Source organism: Colletotrichum scovillei, assembly GCF_011075155.1.
Source record: "Colletotrichum scovillei strain TJNH1 chromosome Unknown Contig00009, whole genome shotgun sequence".
NCBI classification, from domain to species: domain Eukaryota; kingdom Fungi; phylum Ascomycota; class Sordariomycetes; order Glomerellales; family Glomerellaceae; genus Colletotrichum; species Colletotrichum scovillei.
In genome coordinates, this window is record NW_023336267.1 from 1,604,770 (window position 1) to 1,630,005 (window position 25,236).

The window sequence follows — 25,236 nt, forward strand, 5'->3', positions numbered from 1 at the left end:
AGGTTCATCATGGCCTACCTTAGAGTTCGAGCCTTATCCTGTATGTTAGATCACAAATCGGACCTCGCTTCGGTAACTTTGTCAACATGACGTCCGTTCCAGCTATTAGATGGCTTCTTTATAATTCTTTTATTAACCCCCGCATTATGAAGCGGCCTCTTATAGGCCAATCTTTGCTGCAAGATAGTGAACCGCAACCTTCGTAGTAAGGGCCAGAATGCCGGTGGCAGGGATTTTGTCGTCATCCGAACGCCTCTGCCAGCCAAGCTCGAACGGCAGTCTCTCGTTCTCTGTGAAAGTCGACGTTAGCTTTCTCGACGGCTTCAGCAATAGTAAGCTGTGCTTACCAAAGAAGTACTCAACCCAGGCTCTGTTGGCATTTCCATCATCATAGTCCCCAAAGAGACCAAGGTACATAGCCGTTTGCCCCAAAGAGTTGGTGTATCCGTCAAGTGGCAGCTTGTACTCTGGGTTGATCTTCTCCGCGCTCTTCTGCCTTGCAACGAGCGCCTTGGCAGCGTCGCTGATGGAGATTGTTTCTGAAGGCCAGTATGACTTGGTCTCGTCAAATATCGTCTGGTTAAAGGACCAGTTGTCACCAAAGTAGATGTCCGCTCGACTCAACGACGCGTCGTGCTCAATAAGATTGTGCTTGTTCAAGTCGTTGAGGTGGAAGGTGTCTTTGTTTCCGGTTGATGATGCCTCGAGAGCTTTGTTCCCTTGTAGGCGGAAGAAGAGCTTGGCGTCTTCGCGGAGGTTGAGTCCGGCGTGCATGCCTTCGATGAGTGCGTCGACGGAGATGTTTTGGCCGTTTCGGGGGAGGTAGCCGTGGTTTGCGAGACTGTTCAGGAGTGGACATGGGGCGCGGCCTAGGGAGATCGAGGTTAGTCGTGATGCCATCTAAGGGCGTCCTCTGCTCACGATCATTAGATCCTGGTGTCTGCCACGCATGTTCAGCATCTTGACACAGAACCGAGGTTGTGAAAAGGGCGAAAGATAAAAGAGTGACGCGCATCTTGGCTAGGCAAAATCAACAACACGAACAAACGAACGACTGGTAGTTGGATGCGAAAGGACCGACTAGACAAAGTGATCTGCAGGATTTAGCAACAGATGGGCATCCAGATTCTAGATATGCTTCCGCCTTGATCGGCGGAAAGACCGATTTTGACCGGGGGACACCTCCAAATCAGGAAAGAGACACGGGCCACCCCGGGCTGCCCGATGGCCGGCTCCACGGCCGAGGACCGAATTGCGATGCGGGTGGATCGGGACCCCGTATTCTGGAAATTACTTCAACTTAAATTTAGTGCAACATCAGGCAAGCAGCCACACACGGAGTCCGAATTACTCATCTTTTTGACTCGTGGTGATCCACCACCTTCTACTTTCAGTATATATATGCACCTTTATATATGCGGTTGTGAACGAATTCGGACTCTTGAGATTGCCGCTCTGCCCTTGGGGGCTGTTTAAGCTATTCTTGATGCCGTCTATCTACCGAAAGTCCGTCCAGCGCCGTTTACGGCAGCCCATTTTAGCTACATCAACACAAATCGTCGCATTTCATAGGCGTGGAAAGCATCAACACTGGTCGCATAGTTGTTCTCGTGATGAATCAAACCTGTACCTCGAAGCCATGCCCGCAAAGCTTTACTGCTTGATAGTCTGAGGGCATGAACCTTGCACATGGCCAAGTATGCGATATAGCCTACTTTCTTCACAATGTTACACTGATCTTGCACTACTGTGTACATCTGCGCTTCTGCGCCTTGAAGGGGCAAAAGACCAGAGATCCACAAAATTGCATATCGAATAATCACGCTATTGGAACGTCAACTCATCGCTGTTAAGCAGCACTATGCGAACATAATCGAATCAAAATGATGAGTGAGTGGAGGGGTGATATGCAGGCAGACCGAGTGGGATTATCTGCAACGTGATCTGCCTATCAATGTGCCCAGCTGCGCCCCAGAGCCTTACTGCTACCAACAGGCCATCTTCATGGCCAACCACGCCATGCCCCCGCCTTTGAGGGGTCAATCCTCAATCTCTACAACTTCATGCCCATTTCGTGCCCGCGAAGCCATATTGAGAACTCGGCATCGCAATGTCAGATCCTCTCTCCATCGCAGGTAGCATTGCCGGTATAGTCCAACTATCCGCATCCGTATTCCAGCAAGTCTCTAAGTTCGTCAAGGACGCCAAGGGCGCCGAGAAAGCTGTGAAAGACTTGGCAGACCAGACACGAAACTTGTCCGGCGTGTTGCAAAATCTTGCGCTTCTCGCCTCGTCACTCGAACAAGAGAGCTCGACTTCAGCATTCAAAGCACAACATCTCCACGCTTGTCGCGAGACTCTTCTTGCCGTCGAAAAACGACTAGAAAAGCCATTGTTGGGATTCGATGAAGGAAGTCGACGTCAAGCAATGTATCGCAGCCTGAAATGGCCTCTCTCCTCAAACGACACCAATGGGCTGCTTGCGCAAATTGAAGGCCACAGAAACACTATTTCTTTAGCACTGTCCACAGACACTCTGGAGGGTATGTTGAGGTGTTTGGAAAAGCAAGACGGCATAATCGGAAGCCTGGGTTCCTTGAGCAAGAAGATGGAACGCTTGACTGCCATCCAGACGAGAATTCAATGTGACGATAAGCGGCGTGAAATCATCGATTACTTTTTCAAGGTGAATCCCCAGGTAGACTTGCAAACTTCAAGTCGACTGCGACAACCATTAACTGGATTATGGCTCACGGAAAGCAACTCTACATTTCTAAAGTGGATGGGCCTCCCTCATTCCGGCCTCTGGTTAAGCGGTATCCCGGGAGCTGGAAAGACTATTCTTTCTGGTGTGGTCATCGAGGAAGTCCTGCAAAAGAGCAACCAGTCAGTCGCAGTTGCGTTCTTCTATTGCGATTACAAGAACAGTGAAAGCCAGAAGCTTCTCAATATCTTGTGCACGATAGCTGCCCAGTTGGGTCAACAGAATGATGAGGCGTTCAGTATCCTTGAGGAGTACTACGAGGGACTTAAACCGGAGAGCGGCCTTCATGCAGAGCCTGAGCCAAAAGAACTTATTGACTTGATCTCTACCATCATTTCAGCTTTCGACAAGGTTTTTATTGTCATCGACGGTGTCGACGAATGCGGGGATAATATGACAGAGGTATCTGAGGCTATCGGGCTTCTTTTTGAGGTCTCTTCGGCCGCCAGTATCGCGGTTTTCAGTCGAGACGAACAAGATATTCGAGAAGCGATCGCTGATGACTTCGCCCATATCGAAATCTCAGCTCATACGGAAGACCTTGAACTCTATATCCGTGCTGAAATGGCCAACAGAAGGCAACTGCGTAATCTCAGCATTCAGAATCCTCTGTTCGCCGAAGAGATCCGACGTGGGCTCGTCAACGGAGCTCAAGGAATGTAAGCAAAAGAAACGCCTCTTGCATTCTTTTATCGGTCATTAATCATGCCCCACTGCGCAGGTTTCGATGGGTATCATGTCAGCTAGACTATCTATGTGATTTGAGCACGAATCGTGCCCGCCGGGAAGCTTTGGACTCCTTACCTCCGACGCTTCCAGAGACCTACCACCGGCTACTGTTGAGAGTCTGTCGCTCGAGCGTCGAAACCAAGAATCTTGTTCGAAGAGTCCTGCATTGGACAATCGCACCGAGTCAAATGACACTGGCTGAGATGCGAGAAGCGGTATCCTTCGCCTCTTCTCCTCATAGTGACTTCGGTCCTGATGATCTCATTGAAGAGGACGCTATTTTCAGGAAATGCAGTAGTCTGGTTCGGAAAGCCCGAGCAATCGACCGCTATCATTCCGTACCCGTGATAGAGCTAGCTCACTTCACCGTAAAGGAATATCTCATGAGCATTGACGATGAGTCTGATGTCAGCTTCTTCAAGTTTAATCGACAGAAGGCCGACGAAGAGCTTTCAACCTTTTCTCTCAAGATGTTCGTTCTTAAAGCAACAAAGGCCAAAATAGATCCACTCCTAGATCTCAAGTTGAATATGAACCGCATAATTGACCAGTTCATCGGAGACCATTTCTACTTGTATTCGACGGCTCGGTTATGCGGACTCTTTGGTACTCGCATTAACCCCGATAGCCACGGCAAACTTTGGTCACAACCGCAAAACAACACAGAGTCGGAAATGTTCCAGTCTTTATTCCATTCTTCAGGTTCTATGTCGCTCATAGAATTGGCGATTGGGTCAACTTTGAGACACAAAAGCGCCGACAGCAGTGTCTTGCGTAATCCTTGGCTTGAGGATAGCAAAGAACGCGACAGAGCGGCCCAAGCCAAATCCACAGCTGAGGGCGTGCTAGCAGCTCTTCTTTCGCAAGACTTCACACCATTGCAGCTTGCAGCCGCAATTGGTCACCCTGAATTGTGCATTTCTCTCATCGAAAGGACGACGGATTCAGGGACCCGGGATTTCGAAGAGTGCTTGTACTACGCCTTTGGAACTATTCGCACCTTCATGTTCAGCAAATCAGGGGCTTATGTGAAAAGTAAATATCGTCTCCCATTTCCAGACTTGACTAAACCTCTCAGTGGTTTTAAACAGCCAAGAAGAACCAAAGCTGTCGAGGCTTTACTCCACGCTTTTCTCAAGGACAAAGCGCCCTGCTCCCCTAAAAGCGATAAATTACTCACGAAAGGCTTTGGCGGCAACACACTTCTTCATATTGCTGCTTCTTATGGAGCATCGGGTCCAATCAAGAGTCTTCTCGCAGCCGGATTTGACACGTCCATTAGGAACAAAAGGTCACAAACACCATTAGACTGCGCAATTGCAAACCGATCCTGGGACATCGCAACTCTTCTCTCTCCGTTGAGCCCGGTACACACCCTGGCCAAGACATCAGTGAAAGACCTCGGTTGGGAGAGAGCTATGGTTCCCACCCTCACCTTTGGTGACCGGGTTTCAATGCTACCGCCATCTGCAGCCATAATTAGTTTCGCCATCCAGCATGACGACTTCGAGCTTCTAAAGGCCATCACTAGCCAGAGGCTGTCTGTGGATGTGGAACTTCCTGATTGCACGAGATGCCCTCGGAGTCCACTAGTCACGTCAATTCTTCTTGGCAGGAAGCAGATGACAAAGTGGCTGCTATCCCGGGGTGCAGACGTAGAGTTATCCGGTTGCAATTACCTTCCTTCTGGACTGCGTGGCGTGGTCTCATTGATCATCCATAAAAATATGGGAGTAGACATCATTAAGTTGGCACTGGAAGAATCTCTTCGTCAAGGAGTTGAGTGGGTAGACGAAAATCTCAATCCACTTCACGTCGCGGCTCTCGCATTAAACTCAGAGGCGATGAAGTTCTTGCTTGCCAATCTCAAAGACCACAACCAACAGTTCAGGTTCGCTGCCAGTCGTTTGCTTAATTCTCTAGTTTCCGTTTCTTTTCGTGATTAAAACTACAAGTAAGACAATACTGATCATCTAAATTCGTAGCTCAATGATGCGCTCTTGGTCCTTGCGTAGGACATCTACAGCACTCATGCTTGAGAGTCCATCTGACATCATCAATGCTGTCAGTTCAATCTCTCAGAAAGAAATTTATTGGGCCAGGGGGCGTCGGGGGAAAGCCTTCCAGGGCTCTCCGCTTCATTATGCCGTCTTATCGTCTTGTCAGGCATCCTTAAACCTACTTCTCTCATATGGAGCTGATGTAGATGTTCTGGATGAACACCAAAGATCTCCATTGATGCTAGCAGCTGAGCTCAACTCGACGAAAGCAGTTCGGTCTTTGGTGAAGGCAGGTGCGAGTTTGGGATTTTACGATGACGAAACCAAAACAGCTCTCATGCGTGCAGCATCGGCAGGCAACATGGAAATGATCAAAGTCTTGGATCAAAGCAAAGAAGTGGCATTGATGACTGATCATGCCGGGAAAACGGCCTTACAATACGCTTTAAGTGACAAAGACACGGCGGTCGAAATTTGCAACTATTTCGTGAAAAGGGGGCTCGAACCAGCCTTACACGACTTCGAATTGTTAAGCCCTGACAAGTTCGAGGCCGAAGAGGGGCCCATGAAAACAAGCCTACTTGCTTACGTTCTCAACACCGGCTGCTTACAGTTCGCGGAAGGTTCTAGTACTAGCAATCCTCTGTCTGTTGCTGTTATGGGCAATACCCCTGGTCTTCTGCATAGACTCTGGCGACTTCTTCAAAGATATCCGAGAACTCGGAAATATCTCAACGAAAAGACCAAAGACAGCTATAGTCCTTTGTGTGTCGCAGCTTTGTATGGAAAAGACATTGGTCTCCAACAACTGCTACGCTATAAAGCTGATCCGAACATGGAAGGGTGTTCACAAGGTAGCAGTCTCATGGCAGCTTGTACATTTGGCAGGCTTCAAGCTGTCAAGAGACTAGTACGCAGCGGAGCTGTGCTGTCTTACACCAATGAGAAAGGGGTCTACAGGAATGCCTTCGTCGCTGCGCTGCCTCACCCGTAAATTCGACTATGGTTTCTTGTTGGTAGATTTCAGGACCAACCTAAACTCTCTTCTGAAAGCTTTTGGGAGGACCGTGACGAGAGAGTCAAGAAATGGAGTGGAATTTCAAAGTCTGGGTGGAAGCTCATAGGAAAGAACAAAAGGCTCAAGAACGAGTCCATGATTGACTATCTCAAGAAATGCCATCACCTCAAGAGGTGGGCCGAGGGACCGGTATTGGTCCCATAAGCACCACCGAGCACCTGTTGGGTAGGTTTTTTGAGTAATCTTCGTGGGTGGTTATTTATTTTAGCTTTACAATCTACATCCTTGTGCTACCTTGGCTCATGAATACTAGTAGCAACTTTCTTCGGACACGGGAATCAAACTACCATATGCAATGAAGCCATGTTTGATATTAACATCAATGGTCTGTCGTCATCGCAACACTCGCCACTGATCGGAACAACTAGTACCGACGTCATCGCTTGCAGTCGATAAATCCAGTCTTATGAGGCCTCGTATCTAATGCTACGAGGTGATCGGAAGAGCTCTTGGCACAGAAAGCCATCTCTGTACGGTCACGGACGATTACTGAACAAACCGAAAGTCCGTCGCAAGGGTATCCTTTCATCGATGTCAATGAAGAGAACTTTTTGTAAAGTACTAGCCCTCATGTCCTGATGCCCAAGCATTCAAGGCCTGAACTATCTCATCAAGCCCGCGCCTTTAACTGCTTGTAGCAGAGTCGACCATCTGATGTTTCGATCTCCATTCCCCATTCAGCCGGGCTGCGTTGTGGTGGTGAGGTTACGAGGGAAGTCTATGTAGTAGCCGTGATCTGTGAAATATTAGCACCCTCCCACCGGTCTCATAATGCGTGAGCGTCATCGCTACGTATGAAGCCTCAATCGGTGTATGTTCCCAGACCAAGGCATGAGACATCAAATTCGCCTTCTTGGCCGAAGGTACTTATCGAGTCTCCAGATCCATCGATAAGGATGGCCTAACTACTGATTTCAGATATAAAACAGGTCTGCAAGGCCAACTAACATCGATATGTAAGCCAACTTGGCACCGCAAACCTACCTCAAACGACAGCATACTCCAGCCATTTTTCCTTTATACCTATATATTATACACCAAACTTTACAACCGCTATCATTGCGATATCACAAGATGAAGCCTCAGATTACCATATTCACTTTGACTGCCACCGCACTCTGTAGTCCAATTTTCCTAATCCACCGCGCCCAGGTCGATACCACAGCTCAACTCCAGAGCCGCCAGACCGGAACAATCGCAAAGGAATACACGCAAGGAGGCTGCCGTGATGTCATATTCATCTTCGCCCGGGGTTCTACGGAAGTCGGAAACATGGTAAGTCCCCGCCGCGCTTCGGAGTCCCGTGTCCGGATCAGTCTAGGCCGTATTCGCGATGTGCATGAGGGGGAAACGCACATACACATCAGATGACTGACGTCAAATCTTCCAGGGGTCGACCGTTGGACCTCCAACTTCAGACGGCCTGAAGAAAAAGTACGGCGAAAACAAAGTGGCGACAGAAGAAGTTGATTACGCCGCTGGTCTCACCACCAACTTCCTCCCCGGAGGAGCTGATCCCGTCGGTGTTGATGAGATGAAGCGGCTTTTGACCGATGCTACCAATAAGTGCGACAAGTCAAAGATCGTGGCTGGAGGTTATAGGTATGCAGTGTGCTGCGGGTTAGTGCAAGATCAACGACTTGGGACTGACAATGGAGTCTTCTATAGTCAAGGAGCTGCCACCGCACATCGCGCAATTGAGAACCTCCCTGATTCAGTTAAGAGCAAGATTCTGGGAGTCGTCACCTATGGCGATACCCAAAATCAGCAGGACAAGGGCCAGATCCCCAACTTCCCCAAAGACAAACTCAAACTCATTTGTAATGAAGGCGATAAGGTGTGCACTGGCACCCTCGAGATCACGCCTGCTCACCTTGACTATGAACGCCATGTTCCCGAGGCAGTTGACTTTTTGACCGGAAAGATCGGCAATCTTTGATATTTACCACAACTTGCACACTAATTCTCCGTGGTCTAGTACCATTTGTTACAAGTTTTGATTTAGAGAACAACACGGAGGAGCACACAGCAAGCGAGGATGGCGCTGGGATAGCTGGGATAGCTGGAACTACTGGATCATGTTTTGATATTGTAGATGGTGTTGACCACAATTAAAGCATCTTGCCACACTTGATCACTTCTCCCGATCCTGATCCTACTACACTACGGCTGAGGCCATCCAAGATTCAAACTCACTGTCAGTATGTCTGATGCTCAAGAGTGAGGACAGCGATATCTGAGACACTCGTCCAGTCTCTCACACGACTGCTTAGTGTCACTTCATGTATCCGATCTAACAGTACATGCATTACGTACCGAATCTTGAGCAAGGTACGTACTACATTATTGAAATTGTCTGAGTACCTTTGCGATGATTTGTGACAGCAGCTCATCCCCAATTCTTCAACCCCTCCCTTACCCCTGGGCTCTAGCAGTCATCATATCTTCTTTTATGATATCAGCTGCCCTTTCGGCAACTGCATAAACAGTGCTCTGGATGTTGCCCAAAGGCTCAATCGGGAAGACACTGGCATCGACAATGCGAAGATTCTTCGCCCCATAGAGCCTCAGTCGCGCGTCAACAACGCCACCATCCTCCCGTGGCATCATGGCACAACTGCCCGAGACATGGAACACCGAAATCTGTCTTTGACGCACAATCTCCTTAGCAGTCTCTAAGTTGTCACCCATCAACTCGGGCAAACGTTTCCCTCCAGGCTTGAGTAGCGAGCTGAAAGGTTCAGTGCCCACGATTCGCTCGACAAACTGAACGTTGCGGGCCAGAAGCTCCAGGTCGAGTGGGTTCGAGTTGTACTTCGGATCCCACGTCGGCAACACTTTGAAATCAGGGCTAGTAATGTGGACCGTTCCCCGAGAAAATGGATGATTCAACACCGTCATGACAGTGATGTAGTTCTCCGGCCTGGAAGGCAAAATGTACTCGGCCATGCTGGCCGGATGATCATTAATCGTGATTTGAGATGGGAAAAGCAGGTATTCGCTGCTTGGCTCGTCCGATGTCTCGATAAGAGAGCGCACAAGCTTCCCAGTCGGCGAGCTCGCATGCTTTACGTGTGCAGCCAGAAAAGATTTCTTTGCCTCTTCTGACATCAGCCCGTTGTTGTCGGCGAGAGGCGTGTAAGCAGCGCTAATTGTGCTCTGGCCCAGTGGGCCCTCACGCGTGGCCATGTACTGGCCGACAACGGCGTTGAGAATGTTTCCGTCTCGGAGAACATCCGCTGACGGCACTCCTTCATTGACCTCAAAGCTTTGGCAGACAATTGGGTGATCCTGCAAGTTCTCTCCAACATTGGAATTGTCAATCACCACAGGAATGCCGTGGCTATCGAGCAAGTCTCTCCCACCAACGCCGGACAGCTCCAATAGCTGAGGTGTTTGGAGAGTTCCTGCAGCAAGGATCACTTCCCCTTTCGCCTCGATTATCTTCTCCTCGCCGGTCTTGCTGACAATGAGAACGCCAGTCGCAGATACACCGTCTCCGGCAGTATCAAAGATGACTTTCTTGACCTGTGTCTCGGTCAAGACTACCAGGTTCGGTCGTGCAGCCACTTCCGGTGTGTAGTAAGCGCTCGCCGCGAAGCTTCTTGTCTTGGTCTCCGGATCAATGCTGCACGGGTTCTGAAAAGCACCATAGGTCTTCCCACTCCGAGGATCACCAGTCACGCCAAGGCCAAGCTTATCGAATGTGCTCATCCACGCAGCGTTCATAGAGCTGTAGCCTTCGCCAAAGGAGACCTGAATTGGGCCTTTTCCACTCAAAGTTTGATCGTGGTAGTCCAGCCCAACTATGTCCTTTGCGGACTGGGGAGGAGGATGATCAGTGCCAAACTTGCGGAAATAAGGCGTGAGCTCGTCGAAACTCCAGCCGGCGTTGCCCAGCGCACCCCAGGCATCTAGAACTCCCCTTGATGGATACAGCATCAACATGAAGTTTAAGGCAGAGCTGCCTCCAAGCATTTTGCCTCGTGCTTGGTTAATTCTTCGGTTGTTCAAACCAGGCTAGCAAAGGTCAGATGATTGCAGGCGGCCGATAAAGGGGTTGGCTCACCTGAGGCACTGAGGTGAAATTCCAGTCATATTCATCCTTTCCATAGACGCCTGCCACTAAGCCAGGCGTCAGGACCAAAGGGTCTGCGCTCTTGTCGGCACCAGCTTCAACAACTAGGACACGAGTGCTGTTATCTTCGCTAAGGCGAGAAGCCACAACTAGACCTGCTGTTCCACCACCTACAACAATGTAGTCGAAAGAGGAATCGAGATCTTGGAAAGAAGACATGGTGTTTTTTTCCGAGTTTTTGACGACCTTAGTTAAGATTACAAAGAGAAGAAAGACTTGAACTTCAGCTTGCACAAGGGGGTTTTCTTGTCTCAACTGACGTGACTTCGCCTGGTGTCCGATACTAGGGTGGATGGCCATCAGCATTCCACAGTAAGCAAGTAGGCACACATTCAGCCAACTGCATGGATCTAGCCTCTGCTGGGAGAGTTATCCGCAATATCCTGGTCAGAATCCACTATCGCAGTCTTTGGTTGCATTCGTTGGTTGTCTTTCGGAGAGAATACCAATACGACCGTGCCAGAGTTCATCACGCTTTCATTATTTCCGGGCGAACAGCTTATGAGCTATGAGCGATCTTATTCGAAGAAGGCACAGCACATCGGTGTCAATTTTACTCGCAGACCGAAAGCGAGGTTCACTTTGCGAACCATTTACAACTGGAAGTCGTGTCTATCCACTAACACGGGCTTGAACAAGTGGATATGGGGATGCATGTACCTAGCCTGCTCCCCAGGTCTGTAGCCTTCCGCAAGTCCACATTTGTATCCTCAATTTGACAAGGTCGAAGTAGAAGTTCTGTTACGTGTTCGGTTCCGAGGATTCAGGCACCTTTCAGTTTGATTCATAGAGGCATCCAAGACGCGTCGTTATCCCCAGTGCGCATTGTCTAACAGATTTCACCTTGCTGACCATGAGCTTGTCAGTGAACCCAGAAATGGATGATGTCCCGCAACCCCAGCAAAGTCCATCTAACGGTTGGAGCTAGGGACGGCACCACGGATCTTGTCCCGCGGCGAAACTCCCCGCGCCGCAAATTCATTTGAAAGACACGGATCGGCGCAGAACTTTTGTGTGGATGGCGTAAGTCAGTGGATCACTGCAGGGGATTTGCTGCAGGTATTCCGAAAGCTACAGCGCTAGCAACACCTATCGTACCATGCGTGTTGTGCCAACAGTCCCAACCAACGGTGCAGAGGGCGACTCTTGAAGAATGCATACATTGGTCTTGGTCCGCAGTGAAGCGGTTATGAAGAATCAAGTAGTTGTCGCTGGCTTGGTTGGCTTATTCCTATCCTCTTGCTGGCAAGCGCCGGGAGCTTGAACATTGTGCGTAAGCGGCTGGACCATTTTTCTGTGGCCGATATTAATGAAGTGTCAAGTCACGCTAGCTGCAGTAGCCGGCCTCGTTAAACTTCGAATAGTCGCAAGGAGACGCCAAATTTGTGGCATCACCTCTCACTGTCAAGGCCTAGACTCTTTCGGCGGCAGTAACAAAGTTCAACCCGTTCCGTCTTGCGGTCTCCAGCGGCTGCATTATTTCGGTCAGCTTGGCATAGTCGCTGAAGACTCTGGCTAACCTGAGCCTAGCGTGAACGTAAGATCAGCGGATGTTGGGCAGCTGTGCCGCATACGAGCATGGCAATTTCCGCTTGCTGTGATGCGGAGGTACTCGTTCCCGTATTAGGTCGCCTCACAGTGACAGGACCAACACCAGTGATCGGTCGGCACCAGTAAAACGTGCAGGGGCTCTAGCGAGCTTCAAGACTCCGTGTCTAGCATGTTTAACAGCAGAATATCTTCAGAGTGCAAAATAAGATGATGGGTTGGTTTCTTGGCTTTGTTTTGGGTTCTGTCCAAATCCGAATGATCGCGCTCGACGATATTTCCTCCAGTCTCTTTGAGGCGAGATGTAGACAACACCTTCTGGGTAGTTCTTGCTCCTGCCCGCTACCATGACGCTCCATGCTGTCAGCTTTTCAACCTTGCCGATAGTCAAGGCTCATCTTCTCGTGAACTGCGTCTTGGTTCTCTTCGCAGTCCTCATAGTCACACTCCGTTTCTTCGCACGCTTCTCCTCGGGAGCTAAGTTGTGGTGGGATGATCTCCTCATTCTCCTTGCGGTGCCTCAGGGCATCGGGATGTTGGTAATCCAAGGCTTATGTGAGTACTCGGCCCCAGAGCGGAGAACGTCGTTCTGAATGAAACTGACGAACCTGTAATCAGGGTCGCCCATGGGTATCGGTTACCCGATCACAGACACCCTTCCAAATATCGTCATTATCCTTAAGCTTCTAGTTGCCTACGAGTTCATATTCGCGACATGTATCAGCACCATCAAACTCAGCGTCATGTTCTTCTACCTTCGAGTCTTTGTCAACCCAGGACTCCGAACCGCGACAAAATTCGCAATGGGCTTTGTTATGGTCTGGACAACGGCCAACATCCTGCAAGTCTTCTTGATATGCCATCCATTCGAGGCAACATATAATCCAGCCGTCACGGGCAAGTGTGGGAATCAGATAGCATCGTTCATCGCCATCGGTGCCTTCAATGTCATTACAGACATCATGATTTTGACATTGCCGATATCGACTGTCTGGGCACTCAAGATGAGTACGCCGGCCAAACTTGGTATCATTGCCGTCTTCTCAACAGGCCTGATGTATGGCTACCCTTGTGTCCCTCCCTTTTGGCTGTAAACTAACAAGAAAACGAAACAGAGTCAGCGTAGTTGCCATCATCCGCATTGTCAGTCTCACCAACCTCGATCTCCAGAATTTGACTGAAACAATGATATGGGCCGACTTTTGGTCGACCTTGGAGCCAAATTTGGGTATCATATGCGTTAGCATGCCGATGCTGGGATCACTGTACTCGCGGTGCACAGCTAGGCGGGGTGCTTCAAAGCTCGACGGGCCTTCGGACGCCAGCGGCTACAACAATTCGAATAAGTTCAGACGATCGCATCCAAGCGCATCTGATACTGTCGTTTTGTCTACCATATACTCTCCGGAAAACGATGTACACTATAGGTCAGAGGTTGCTTCGTTCGGACGTAACGGAAAGAACGATGATAGTGGGGATGACTTCGAGTCACGCTTGACCCCTGAACAAGAGCTTTTGGGCAGAGATAAAGTTATACAGGTAGAAACGCAGTGGACCGTGTCTCACCAAGAGGCTTGATTCGTTCATTTACCAAGAGATCCGAAATTTTCATTCGTACTAAAATTGATCATTTGATCCGACCGCTGTGGGCTTAGTTGTGGTTGAGTAAGGCAATGAAGGTGGCCAAGTGCGAGACTATCAATCAATGCCCAAGCGCGCATATTATACTTGGACAATTGACGAAGGTTGTCAGATCTTTTGGACTGAACACATGGCATTATATTAAATGCTCCTCTTTAAGCTTCTTTGAGAAACCTTCATACGGTAGACAGCAATAAACTACAATTAAGTGGCATGGCGTCACTCGGCGCCGCCTCTTATAAAATCCCGAGGCCTCGGTAACGGTTACCCAATTAGGAAAACCGGACCCGACGCCGACTAGCACGGGCCGTGTCTGCGTGGCCGTTCGACTCGTCTTTGCCATGACGTCTCGCGACGGCCCCGAGATTTTACAAATTTTCGGCTTCCTTCTTTCTACTTTCGTCTTCTTTCGGAAATCCAGCCCGTATTGGACGACGATTTTACCGAATATGCCCAGTAACGCCTCAAGTTCTAGAACCCACAAGTCGTGCGATGCATGCACGTCGCGCAAAGTTCGATGTCCAGGTAGGTGTGCTCGATGTTGCGTCGACATGTGCAGATATCTGAAAGGAATGGTAGCTAATTACCAAATCAGGCCCAGGGTCATCTGGAACTTGTACCAATTGCACAGTAAGATTTAGAAACTATCGGCATAACTCTCGCAGTCTCTTTCGATGCCTGTACTGACACAATTTTCGCAGAGAAGGAAGAGTGAGTGCGTTTTCGGCGTAAGAAAACTGGCCCGCAGACCAAACAGTACGTACTCCTTGGTTGCCATGTAGGCAATTCTTCTCAACGTCTTCGGGGCTCTTGAGGACTCATTAACAATCTTACGGACGATTAGTTCAAAGACAATTTTTTCCTACCAGCCGATCTTCCGGCACGCCTGATGAGATACAACAAGGGTGCACCGTATCGGTTTTAGACTTCGCAACACTGCCAACACCGGCATCCAAGTCACCGGATCCGACAATCTCGGAGAAATCATCCACTCCCGATCCAAATGCCCGACGGCCCGCTCCGCACCGAATTCCGGAACTCTACGTGGATCGAGTACTTGATAGAGCCCGTAAAGCTCCGAGATCAACTAGGCCTGCCGAAGCCTCCAACTATGTCAAAGTAAGCCCATGTTGAATGCCCCCACTTTAGGTCCTGAACGTCTGCTCACTGCCAAAAGGGCTATGGTATTTTTGGTAAGTGTGATGTCCTCTGAGGGAAATCCCATGTCCCTCCCTACCAACTCACATACCTTATTCAATGACGCCCTGACCAATAAGTCATAGGTGGCACAAAGAATTTGACCTTCTTTTCTGAAGGGAGATTGAAATCCCTCGCACAATGCCTCGGTCATGAGAAAGTTCATGAACTCGTCGGGCGAATTGCAAGCGCTGTTGAGGAACGCGGAAGGTTCGTCAAACTTCGTGCTTGTAGTTTGAATCGTCAACCTGAGCGCCCGGCTTGCCTTGACGACAAAGCTCTTCTCGCAAAGTATGTCAAATGTGAGTAGCACTCTTTTCCCACCCTTATCACTGTTACCTTGCAATGAGCTTACCATAAGCAGTATATTTTGAGCAAGTACACCCTCGGTTCCCGTTCCTTGACCGCGACGCATTCGAAAGGACTGCTTTTAGTCAAGATCAGCCTCACTCTGCACCCAAAAGCAAGTCATGGATATGCCTCTATCATTCCGTTCTGGCTCTTGGTTGTCAATACGACGGTGGTGGGTCTTTCGAGCCTGGGGAAGGTGATGCATGGAAGTTCTTCTCCATCGCTCTAGCCAACTTTGCCGATTTGATCATGCTACCAGACACTCTTACAACTTTCCAAGCTGTGGTAGCAATGATGATATACTCGCTTGGTATTGCTGGGATCGTGCTGGAGCACGTCCTCATGTCAGAAGCTGCTCGGCGAGCACAGAACCTCGCCGACGCGAAGTTTGTTGGAGCCGCAGCAGACGCATTCCGGCGGACCTTTTGGGTCTTCTACTCTTTGGAAAAGATCAACAGCTTCCATCATGGTAGATCATCTGTGAGCTCAGTCCCTTGACTGACTGGTTTTTCTTTCTCACGACTGACATCCCGGGAAAGGCAATCATGGACTGCGATATATCCTGTTCCGTTCCATCCACACCCGAATCCTTCTTCTCTGGCGGCTTCGATTGGTTTCTGTGTTTCGTCAGCCACGCGCGTCTGCTATCCCGGGCAAACACGTCACTCTTCTCTGTTGGCGTATCCGACAATCCCGGGGAGTACCACCTGGACATCATCGATCAGCTTCTAGACGAGCTCGAAGATTGGAGGAACTCACTGCCGGACAACGGCTTCAGGCCAGGTGGCTGGGTCAAACCTCACTCAATCGTTGAAGACCAAGAGCGTACAGTTGCTCTAGTCACTCATTTTCTCTACTACAGTTTCCTCCTCACGATCTCTCGAATGGCTTTGAGGTACTTGCCAGTGTCAGAGAACTCTACAGACTGTTCTCGTCGAGATGACACTCTGAACACCGTAGAGCACAGCGCTCGTTCCTTGCTAGAATTGATCTCGATAATAGACATGTCACCTTACACCCCCATGTGGTAAGTCGCACTTCCGATCCCAGTGTGCCTTGACTAACATAGGTCGTTACAGGATGATGGCAACAATTCCCATCATGGCTTTTTTTGTCTTATTCGATCTCGTCATTCATAATCCTCGGCAAATTCATACAGCAACCAACTTGGCGTTGCTTGACGTGGTAAAGGGCCACTGCAGCCGTATGGAAATGATCTCGAATGGTGCGATACCAGGATCCATGGTTGGCGAGTTTGCACAGATCGCTCGAAGTTATGTAAACGAGGTCAACGGACGGAGTCCAACCGGCCTTACACCACATGCGCCATCTGAAGCATTCCAGGCACTCTCTACGCAGCCTCAATGGTCACTACCCCAGCAACCCGATTATGACGTCGCTTCAACGGACATTCACACGGACTTCTCGACGGTAAGTAAACCTATCACTGGACACCGTCAGCGAGCAGTACTTCGCAGGGGCAATATATCATTAACGGAAATATTACAGATGAACTTGGCCTCTAATTCGACTATGACGGGATGTATGGATATTGAAGCACCCGCCGTTGTCCCCAGTCCGCTCATCGGAACTGACGTAATGAATCTCTTCGAAGGCTGGGTCCCCGACCTGGATCCCATGTTCTTCCACACTATGAGCGCTCAGAACAACATGGACCAATCGACATCTCAGCATGAATTCCCGATTTCCTCGGATCCATTATATGGACATCCCTCTTGACGTATGATGATATTGTACCCAATAAACTCGCGTTACGTGGTACATCCCGCAAGATATCAAAATTCAATTACCATGTCCAGTCAGGCAGCCTAAGTCGACGTGCATAACATTGTGAAATCAGTCGGTTCCTGGATTTCCTCCCTCCAGGAACTTAAAGAATGTCAGACGATTGCCATCGTTATCCTTGATAGTGAATTGACGGTAACCCCAAGGCGTATCTCGGATAGCTTCGACAACTTCGACTTTCCCCTTGGACACCAAAAGGTCGTGGAACTGGTCCAGACCTGCCGTGCCCAAAGCGATCATTACTCCTCCAGGATGGAACTCGTTTGGTTCGCACAGGAAGAAGTAGATGTTGGCAGCAGCCTTGTTTCCTGTATAGACGGAGCAAAAGTAGAGCGAAGAGTCATCATCGTTCTCGGGTTTGGTTCCGCCCAGGGTGAACCCCAGCTCGCTCGTATAAAAGTCGACTGTGGCAGCGATATCCCGCGAGCTAAGCGACGGGATTATCTTCCAAGCCGACCCGATACCCTCGCCTTCGGCCATTTACGTGAATTCGGTGTTTGGTGCGTAACCTTTTGCCCAGTCCCCGATGGGATAATTACATGCGTTAATGTTGTCACTGCGTGGTATTCGAGACTAGGGTCTGCCTGATCGCACGGATCAACGCGGCTTCTCCCTCCTTCTTTATGCACTCCGCGTTAGGGCAGTTGGGGCAGCACAAGTATATCAGATGGGTTGGGTGAGCGGACACCGAAGGCCGATCGATGACTGATGTCAACATATGTGCCGCGTGAAGAATTTGTTGTGTTAAGAGAGCGGTGAAGAAAATTCTAAACCGGACCACCGGCACTACATGGAGGAAGTTTCAGACGAATAGGTTGTGGTGGGTGGGATGGAGAACGTCATGGTCACATTCGAGTCCAAGCCCATCCGCGTGAGGGAGATACTTCTTTTCTTTTCTTCTTCTTGGCCTGTCTCTTTCAGCCTCCTCCTTTGGCATTTCCCCTCTTTTTCATCCGAGACTTTTCTCCATCGGCATCATCAGCAAGCCAAGATAGTAACTCTAATTCATTGGCCAAACGTGGCCTAGCTCGGGATGCTTCCGCGTTTTCGTAGACTAGATGTAGTTGAGGAAGGGTCAGGTGGACCGAACTCAAAATGCAAGAGTCACCCGGCACTGCTGACTGGCCCGTCATCGGAAGTGCCCCGCGTGAGGAGCAGCTCAAACTAACTTCGTTTGTTCCTGGATTAGCAAACTCTTATGCCGTCCGAGTCAATAACGTCGGTGATAATAGGCTCGGCGCCGGCGCGCGCGGGGTTTCCAAGAGTTCGAAAATAGGGATCCCCGCCAAGAGTCGCGGGCCAAGAATATTCAGAGCATCGCATTAGCGATAGGGCATTGATCTCCTTCAAGCCTTCGTCGCCTTTAATTAGACAGTTGATGGGAGCCCCATTTCTGATGAACAGGAGCTGTAAAATTATGTTTGCGAAGGATAATAGCACGACTTCTGGAGTGTTTCAAAAGATCATATTTCAGAAATAACCCGTGTGTTCATCATAGGGTATTAACTAATAACTAAAAGGCTCGTAGATTCATCACTGCGTTCATCATCGCGCACTTGAGAACTGTAATCGTCGCCGCAAATTGGCAGCTGTAGCCGGCAAGAAAAACACCATCGCTTCAACACATATATGTCGCCTCCTTAAATAATTTCATATCTGCGCAGAACAGCAAGTACCAGGGGCGGAATGCCTCGGAGATCGTTCTCATCGGGGCCAAGTCTGGAAAAGTCATCGCCTCCCCTGAGGGCTTCTTGAGCAGCGATGTTTGCTTCGGGTGTATCAGCGGCACTGATATCCGCAAAGGCAGCTTCCGCGTTGGGAAAGTTGGTGATCGGAATAGCTGCAGCTTCAGCTTCGGTGACAGGACCCGCAAGAGCCTTATTTCTGCCGCCGACGCCAAGGGCTCTTGCCACTCCGGCAAGAAGATCGGTGAGCACGGGCACGGCCTTCGATGGGATCTTGATCTTTCCAGCACGACCATCATACTCGTCGATGGCGGCTGTGAAGTTGCCCTGAATCTGGTCGCTAATCTGGGTAGCGATGGGTTGAAAAGTCGGATCGAGCGCTTTGGTAAACTAGGCAAGAGTCAGACAGGCACTCCTCTGGATCACGGAAGACGATTAACTTACTGCGCCACCCAAATCTCCGGCCTTGTCCTTTTGAATAACCACAGAGTCGCGAATAAGACTCCTCACGTCCAAGATTCTGAAGCCAGCCTTGTCAAACTCTGGACGCTTACCCTGGACCTCAGTCAACAAGTTGTTGATCTCCGGCTGGAGGCTAAGGAACTGTGTGCCGATCTGAGTCCTGAAGTGACAGGGTTAGCACAGACATTCCGGTTTCCCATCGGAGAATTTTCAAGAAACGGCGACTTACGATTCGTTTGCCGGTAGGGTGTTGGTGGCCTCTGCGGACTTTGTGCTTACATCGATGGTACTTCCAAGGGTAACAATCGCCTCGTTCACTTTCAGCAGCCCCACCAAGCCTTTGAGTGTGCCTCCCTCGAAGGGAACAACTGTATCATTGGCTTCGGCAACCCGCTTTCGAAGATCTGCGATCTGGTTTTGGAGGGCAGCAGCTCCTCCTCTGACGGGCTGATTGTCACCTTTGCCTCCCTTCCCTTTGTCTTTGTCTCTGCCGCCGCGGCCTTTTGCCTCTGTTATTGGCATGGCCATCTGGGCACTGGCCACGCCAAGGCAGAGCAGGAATGATAGGAGAATGTAGAGCCTCATATTGGTAGGCGATTTAGGATAAGTCGGTAAGTGAACGAATGGGGCAAAGTTGCTGAGAAGATGATGACACAAACCCGTGATAGGTAATTGTCTGCTTTAGGATCTTTGGCTCGGACATGGCGGATGAGATCGTGGGATGAGCCATCACGTAAATACTCAGAATGGGACTTTCACGAGCCGTGACGCCGAGGCAAATTCAGCTACAGTATGAACGACTCTTGATAGACGAACAGGGCTAAGGGTAGACGAGGTAACGGCCAGCCTGACCCCAAATTGACCAAAGAGCCGAAATTCATAGAATCGGCGACTTTGTGACGGGCCATCGCGCCGGCGGGAATCCCAAATCTCTGGGCAGAAGCAAGGGTCGAGCATGATGCCACGCGGGGTTCAGTCTGTAACCACAAAGTTTCTCATCGAATCCATGCCCTTGAACCCATACAAGCATACAAGTTGGGGGCCCCGTGGGGAACTATGGGCTCCCCGCGAACTGGTGCTGAGACCTCCCTCATGAAACACGGTTGGGTGGGAGGCTCTGGACACCATCTTACATGTTTGGCCAATCAGACACTTGATGTTTCCGAGTAGACTCGCAACTTATACTTTTAAAGTCGTCACCTACAGGGGAAGACTTCGTCAACTCATCTGCTGATCCTATGGTCCATATAACATACGGATGCCTTAACAACAAGAGCCGCGAATAAATGCCTGGCACCTTCCCTCGGGATGGACGGGGGCTTTACTTCCCATGCCACCCTCCATTCTTGGAATGAAGAGGGTGGCCATTGGTGGGATGTGATGAAATAGGGATGTCGCTTTCGCTATGCAACGTTCATGAAGTCCTGGGTGCACCCACCATCTCCCCTTTCAACTCTACGTCACCATAGAGAGGGACTGCCACCAGACGATGGGTAGCTTCTGCCATGCATCGGCTGAAAGAGGGAGGATCTATTTGTCTTCCATTGTCTAGACCGCCGTCAGGGTTCCCCGCCCGTAATTTCGCGCAATGGGAGTTCATGGGCTTGATCAAATAAGGGATCAGTTGGAGAAAGCCTCCATCGTCGGGCTTTTTTGACTGCCCATCACATCCACCTCCTCGGGTTCGGTGAAGTCATTGAGCCGTCGCCTGGAGGCCGTTGGACCCTTGGCCCAAGCTGGCCATCCGATGCAATGACTGTAAGAACAGATGATGATCATGGTCTCTGTGATCACTCTCGCCTATCGCATCTCACGTTCCTTCTTCTTTTACAAAACTTTGAGACACCGCTACCGGAGTTCGTCTACTGCCCGTATGTGGTGGGTTACTAGGCCCCTCTGACGGCTCGGAATTGGAAACCACACAGATGCTATGATCTTAGTCGGAGCTCAAGATCTGAGTGATCTCATAACGGACATCCTCGACCTCGATGGGGTTACCGGCGGATACGATATCGATCCTGACAAGCAACCTCGCTTGCGTACATGCACTGCGTTGTATAATCAAAAGTGCGGTCGACAGAAACTATCATCTCTTGCATCCTCAAAGCTGACAGGTTGATCTGTAATTTTCGTGTTGTCCTAATCAGGCATCTGCGGGAGATTCCACTGACTCTCCTACCCATTTGAGTTCTGGTCTGCAAACCGAGGCGGTCCTAATCTGATCACGCGATTCGTGCCCCGCACCATGGTTTGATCGGAGGTTGGGAGACAGCGGGAGGGAATCAGGAGAGAACGAGGGGAGAAAAAGCAAGTAGCCGCTGCGAAAGTCTAGACCAGCACGGAAGCAGCTCTTTGAGGTGGAGAACTACCCGTATCAGAATTCTGGTGATCCAACACGGGAACGCAGAATTTCGGTCAAGGAAGGGGACCCCCCAGTCAAGCGATGGTAAACACCGAGACGGCGTCCGAGAAACGCGAAGGAGGCCGGGTACGGTGAGAACCTTTTAGTTAGACATACAATAAGCTTAGGTATGTGCTCAAGCTAAGCCTTACGACCAAGAGTAATCAGCGGTTACTCAACAGACTAACGTAAGGGCAAAGGGCAAAAAGAATATTCCCCGCGTTCTCGTAAACGTACAAAGCTAAAACAATTCTACCGTCGATCAATCTTACTTGAGGCTCTGCGAATGATCTGGCACAGGTCGAGAGTGCTCTGTGCTCCCACCCACACTCGCCGCTTGGACTTGGAGCACCCGGTTTCGGGCAATACTGTCCCATTGAGGTGATTTATGTCAAAAACGAAGTAAGCAAGTAGGCTGACAAACTCCGGCTGAAGTCGCTCTGACATCACTACGAGAAGGGATGAGATCATCTAAGGAATTATTATAGAGGTTGCGAGTCCCTTTTGTTAGATGATGTTATGAGTCCTCTCTCTTGGATCTCCATTCATTCATTGGGACGAGTGATGCGATTGATCCAACCTATTGAGAAGTACATAATCATGAGAAGCGATCAGCCCTTCAGTCGGCGGACCGATTTGCTGCCAGATGATCTGAATAGTGGCCATGAGGATGCCGTGGATAAGTTGCAACGACAGATTCCTCAGTGCGTCATGTACTTCACAGTGAAGAACCCTGGGAACATGAGATTGTGTTGGATGCAGTTCATTTCGTGATTGACACCCAACTCGCTTCATCTAGATATCATTTGTGTCTGGCTAGCTCACTTGGGTAGGAACGCCCCATCTAGCTGACGGAACATCTCCTTCTGCCACGTACTCCTGACTTCTGGCCAGGTCTCGGGTTTTTGAGGGTCGACAAAATGCGTCCTGGGAAGCTTTTACTCTTAAGCGATCACGCCAGTATTGTATGGGAGAATAGGTACCAACCGAAACGCAGACGTTTTCCTGCCATCCTCTCGAATCATTCTTCTCGAGCTTCAAGACTTTGTCCACATACTCGTTCCAGACACGCTCTACAGGTTGTGTGTAAGACGGGTCAACAGCGATGCCAATCAGGAGAGCCCGGGGCCTTGGATGAAGGTTATGCAGGATGACAGCAAGGTTATGAGGGCTGTAGCGGTACTCTTCTTCTACCTCAGTGAGGTCCATGCAAGCAGCGACGTAGTAAGGCGTGTTTTCAAAAATTGGTGGAATGTCGCTGATTCCACGCCCACGCCCGAGGCCGATGACAACCACGGGAATATCCTGTTTCATTGCTGGAGTCGAGGTGAGGATGACTTAAGCTTCAATATAGACCAATGCGGGCGACAAAGCATATATATGTAAGCAGTGAAGACACATCGCATCGCATGGACTGCCGGTCTGGCTTTTCTTGATTATGTTTCCTAGCTTGATACCTTACCTTATCTGACATCATTTGACCCGAGATGTCTCGGAGCTCAGAGTGACATCCTACCGCTTAGCGCCTCAGTTGAGAGACGCCAGACGATCGAAAGCACCGGCTCGAAGTAAACATCAGCGCTAAAGTAGCGCTTATTCGCACGGGCAGACCCGGCGTCCTCTTAAATCGGTGTCCAAAAGCACCCAGCATCGTTTTACCTCAGGGACAGCTTGGAACCCAACTACCGACCTGCCCGTCATTCTCATAGTCGCATATTACCAACATCATGCTGCAATATGCGATACCTCCAGCCTTCAAAGACAAATTGGAGGTGATCAATGCTCACGACCAGCGATCGGACGACGAGATCTTTGAATCTCTACGCTGCCACGTACCTGTTGTAGGCGAGAAGAACGTATGGGCCTACTGGGATGGCGGACTTGATCAACTGCCATCGTGGTGTAGGCGCAACGTGATTGATTGGGTCCACATCTGCGGTCCAGACTGGACTGTCCGCGTTCTTGACAACGTGCCAGGGTCGCCAAATCGTGCCTTGGAATTCGCACCAAAGGAGATGCTTCCCAAATGCTTTATCGAGGGTACCATGACTGGAAAGCATGTCGGGCAGCATTCATCTGACATGATCACTGGAGCGTTATTGTACACCTACGGCGGTGTCAAAATGGATGTTGGATGCATTCTTCTCCGTGACTTGGATCGTGGTTTGTGGTCTGTCTTGGAGGATCCCGAGTCACCATACGAGGTCGCCGCGCCAATTCAATTTGCGCAGTATTTGGCGAATCACTTTCTCGCGTCGAGAAAGGCCAATCCGTTTATTAAAAGATGGTAAGTACACTTCTACTCCATGAGGATATATTCAGAAGCAGAAGCAAGTCTCTCGATCATATCTTGTATGCTAACTATCCCAGGCACGACCTTTTTATTCATCTTTGGGAAGACCGTGAGACTAGTGAGGGTATAAACACTCATCCACTGTTAAGCCACGTAAAACAATCCTTTTCCCTCTCTGAATCCAAGAGCAAGGGCTTCAAGTGGGACTTCAAGGTCTCTTTTGAGGAGCTCCTGGCTTATGTCGCCCAGAATGCGTGCTGGGCACGAGTGTGCATGATCGAGGGGAGCGACGACGATTCTTTCAACGCATCTGAGTACTGGATGTCGCATGTCCTCGCCATCGACGTGCTACAGGAGCACTGGGCCGCGAAGACTCTCATCGGTGGGGAGAACTTCGGGGAGCATCTCTATGAGTTGTTAGCGCTCGGTCTTGACACTGACCCAGAGTCAGAGTGTCACAAAGAGGCTTCTAAGTTGGTGTGGACACTGCTTTCTGAGACAAGCATGCAAAAGATATCTCGAGGCTCAGGCCTCGTGAACTCTCTACAACCTGGAAGTGTATGGGATGATAGACCAGGCGCAGATTGCCAACCAGGCACATTTGGAGGCTTGTTGCGATATGGTGCGATAAACTTCACTCAGAAACGACAGGAAATTGCGGTGAGAAAGCCAGAGAAAGCAAAGACGATATTGCGAAAGGGTCTTCTTGAGCCTTGAAAAGGTTATGTCTATAAGTAAAGAATGGCAATAGAATCAGGTAATTGGAGAGCTTAGTAAATCCTCAATGCGTCGCACGGTACATAGTCTGATAGCCGATAAAGTCCAGAATAAAAACTACTGCGCCTCAACAATAGCTTGAGCCAAAGCGCTGAATGTGTGGAACGTTGATCTTATATAATGTCAACATTACTTATAAGGCTACTATGATTCCTCTCTTACTTACCTTTACTAGTAAGCGACCTGGGTCTTGGTTACAGCCTGCAAAATGCTCGGCAGGCAGTAATCTTCAATTCCCCACGTGGAAACCGCGAAACGATCAACTACTCCGATAGTTCAACTCGATTTCCGTGTCTTAGACTTTCAAACGCTCTTCACGATTCAATGGCGAACTACGGGTGTGGCTATAAGGCAACCAGATATTAC

General features: G+C 49.7%; 8 protein-coding genes across 8 annotated transcripts; 4 read left to right on the forward strand and 4 right to left on the reverse strand.

The window, feature by feature from the left end:
* Nucleotides 1–159: 159 nt before the first annotated feature.
* HER10_EVM0000623 (uncharacterized protein) lies at nt 160–1,015 on the reverse strand (the record flags this gene model as incomplete). The annotated part of the gene is made up of 3 exons (XM_035470396.1): nt 160–290; nt 348–869; nt 922–1,015. 3 exons carry the CDS (start codon nt 1,013–1,015, stop codon nt 160–162), a joined length of 747 nt encoding a protein of 248 aa, XP_035328777.1.
* A 1,095-nt stretch (nt 1,016–2,110) lies between these two features.
* Nucleotides 2,111–3,427, forward strand: HER10_EVM0004797 (uncharacterized protein; the record flags this gene model as incomplete). Its single annotated transcript, XM_035474429.1, has 1 exon — nt 2,111–3,427. One exon carries the CDS (start codon nt 2,111–2,113, stop codon nt 3,425–3,427), a length of 1,317 nt encoding a protein of 438 aa, XP_035329264.1.
* A 4,218-nt stretch (nt 3,428–7,645) lies between these two features.
* On the forward strand, nt 7,646–8,510 carry HER10_EVM0005002 (cutinase; the record flags this gene model as incomplete). Its single annotated transcript, XM_035474628.1, has 3 exons — nt 7,646–7,846; nt 7,962–8,173; nt 8,240–8,510. 3 exons carry the CDS (start codon nt 7,646–7,648, stop codon nt 8,508–8,510), a joined length of 684 nt encoding a protein of 227 aa, XP_035329288.1.
* A 476-nt stretch (nt 8,511–8,986) lies between these two features.
* On the reverse strand, nt 8,987–10,868 carry HER10_EVM0001856 (GMC oxidoreductase; the record flags this gene model as incomplete). The annotated part of the gene is made up of 2 exons (XM_035471591.1): nt 8,987–10,591; nt 10,641–10,868. 2 exons carry the CDS (start codon nt 10,866–10,868, stop codon nt 8,987–8,989), a joined length of 1,833 nt encoding a protein of 610 aa, XP_035328919.1.
* A 1,601-nt stretch (nt 10,869–12,469) lies between these two features.
* HER10_EVM0005848 (fungal specific transcription factor domain containing protein) lies at nt 12,470–17,186 on the forward strand (the record flags this gene model as incomplete). Its single annotated transcript, XM_035475451.1, has 13 exons — nt 12,470–12,812; nt 12,876–13,314; nt 13,373–13,796; nt 14,150–14,423; nt 14,494–14,528; nt 14,600–14,654; nt 14,743–15,017; nt 15,076–15,091; nt 15,182–15,397; nt 15,460–15,926; nt 15,986–16,473; nt 16,526–16,877; nt 16,956–17,186. The coding sequence occupies exons 1-13, from the start codon at nt 12,605–12,607 to the stop codon at nt 17,184–17,186; spliced, it is 3,480 nt and encodes a 1,159-aa protein (XP_035329396.1). The 5' UTR covers nt 12,470–12,604.
* A 117-nt stretch (nt 17,187–17,303) lies between these two features.
* Nucleotides 17,304–17,732, reverse strand: HER10_EVM0008192 (glyoxalase family protein; the record flags this gene model as incomplete). The annotated part of the gene is made up of 1 exon (XM_035477724.1): nt 17,304–17,732. The coding sequence occupies one exon, from the start codon at nt 17,730–17,732 to the stop codon at nt 17,304–17,306; it is 429 nt and encodes a 142-aa protein (XP_035329712.1).
* A 1,160-nt stretch (nt 17,733–18,892) lies between these two features.
* On the reverse strand, nt 18,893–19,984 carry HER10_EVM0000489 (uncharacterized protein; the record flags this gene model as incomplete). Its single annotated transcript, XM_035470269.1, has 3 exons — nt 18,893–19,327; nt 19,382–19,559; nt 19,629–19,984. The coding sequence occupies 3 exons, from the start codon at nt 19,982–19,984 to the stop codon at nt 18,893–18,895; spliced, it is 969 nt and encodes a 322-aa protein (XP_035328768.1).
* A 3,543-nt stretch (nt 19,985–23,527) lies between these two features.
* On the forward strand, nt 23,528–24,810 carry HER10_EVM0001940 (uncharacterized protein; the record flags this gene model as incomplete). Its single annotated transcript, XM_035471672.1, has 2 exons — nt 23,528–24,087; nt 24,171–24,810. The coding sequence occupies 2 exons, from the start codon at nt 23,528–23,530 to the stop codon at nt 24,808–24,810; spliced, it is 1,200 nt and encodes a 399-aa protein (XP_035328925.1).
* Nucleotides 24,811–25,236: the final 426 nt, after the last annotated feature.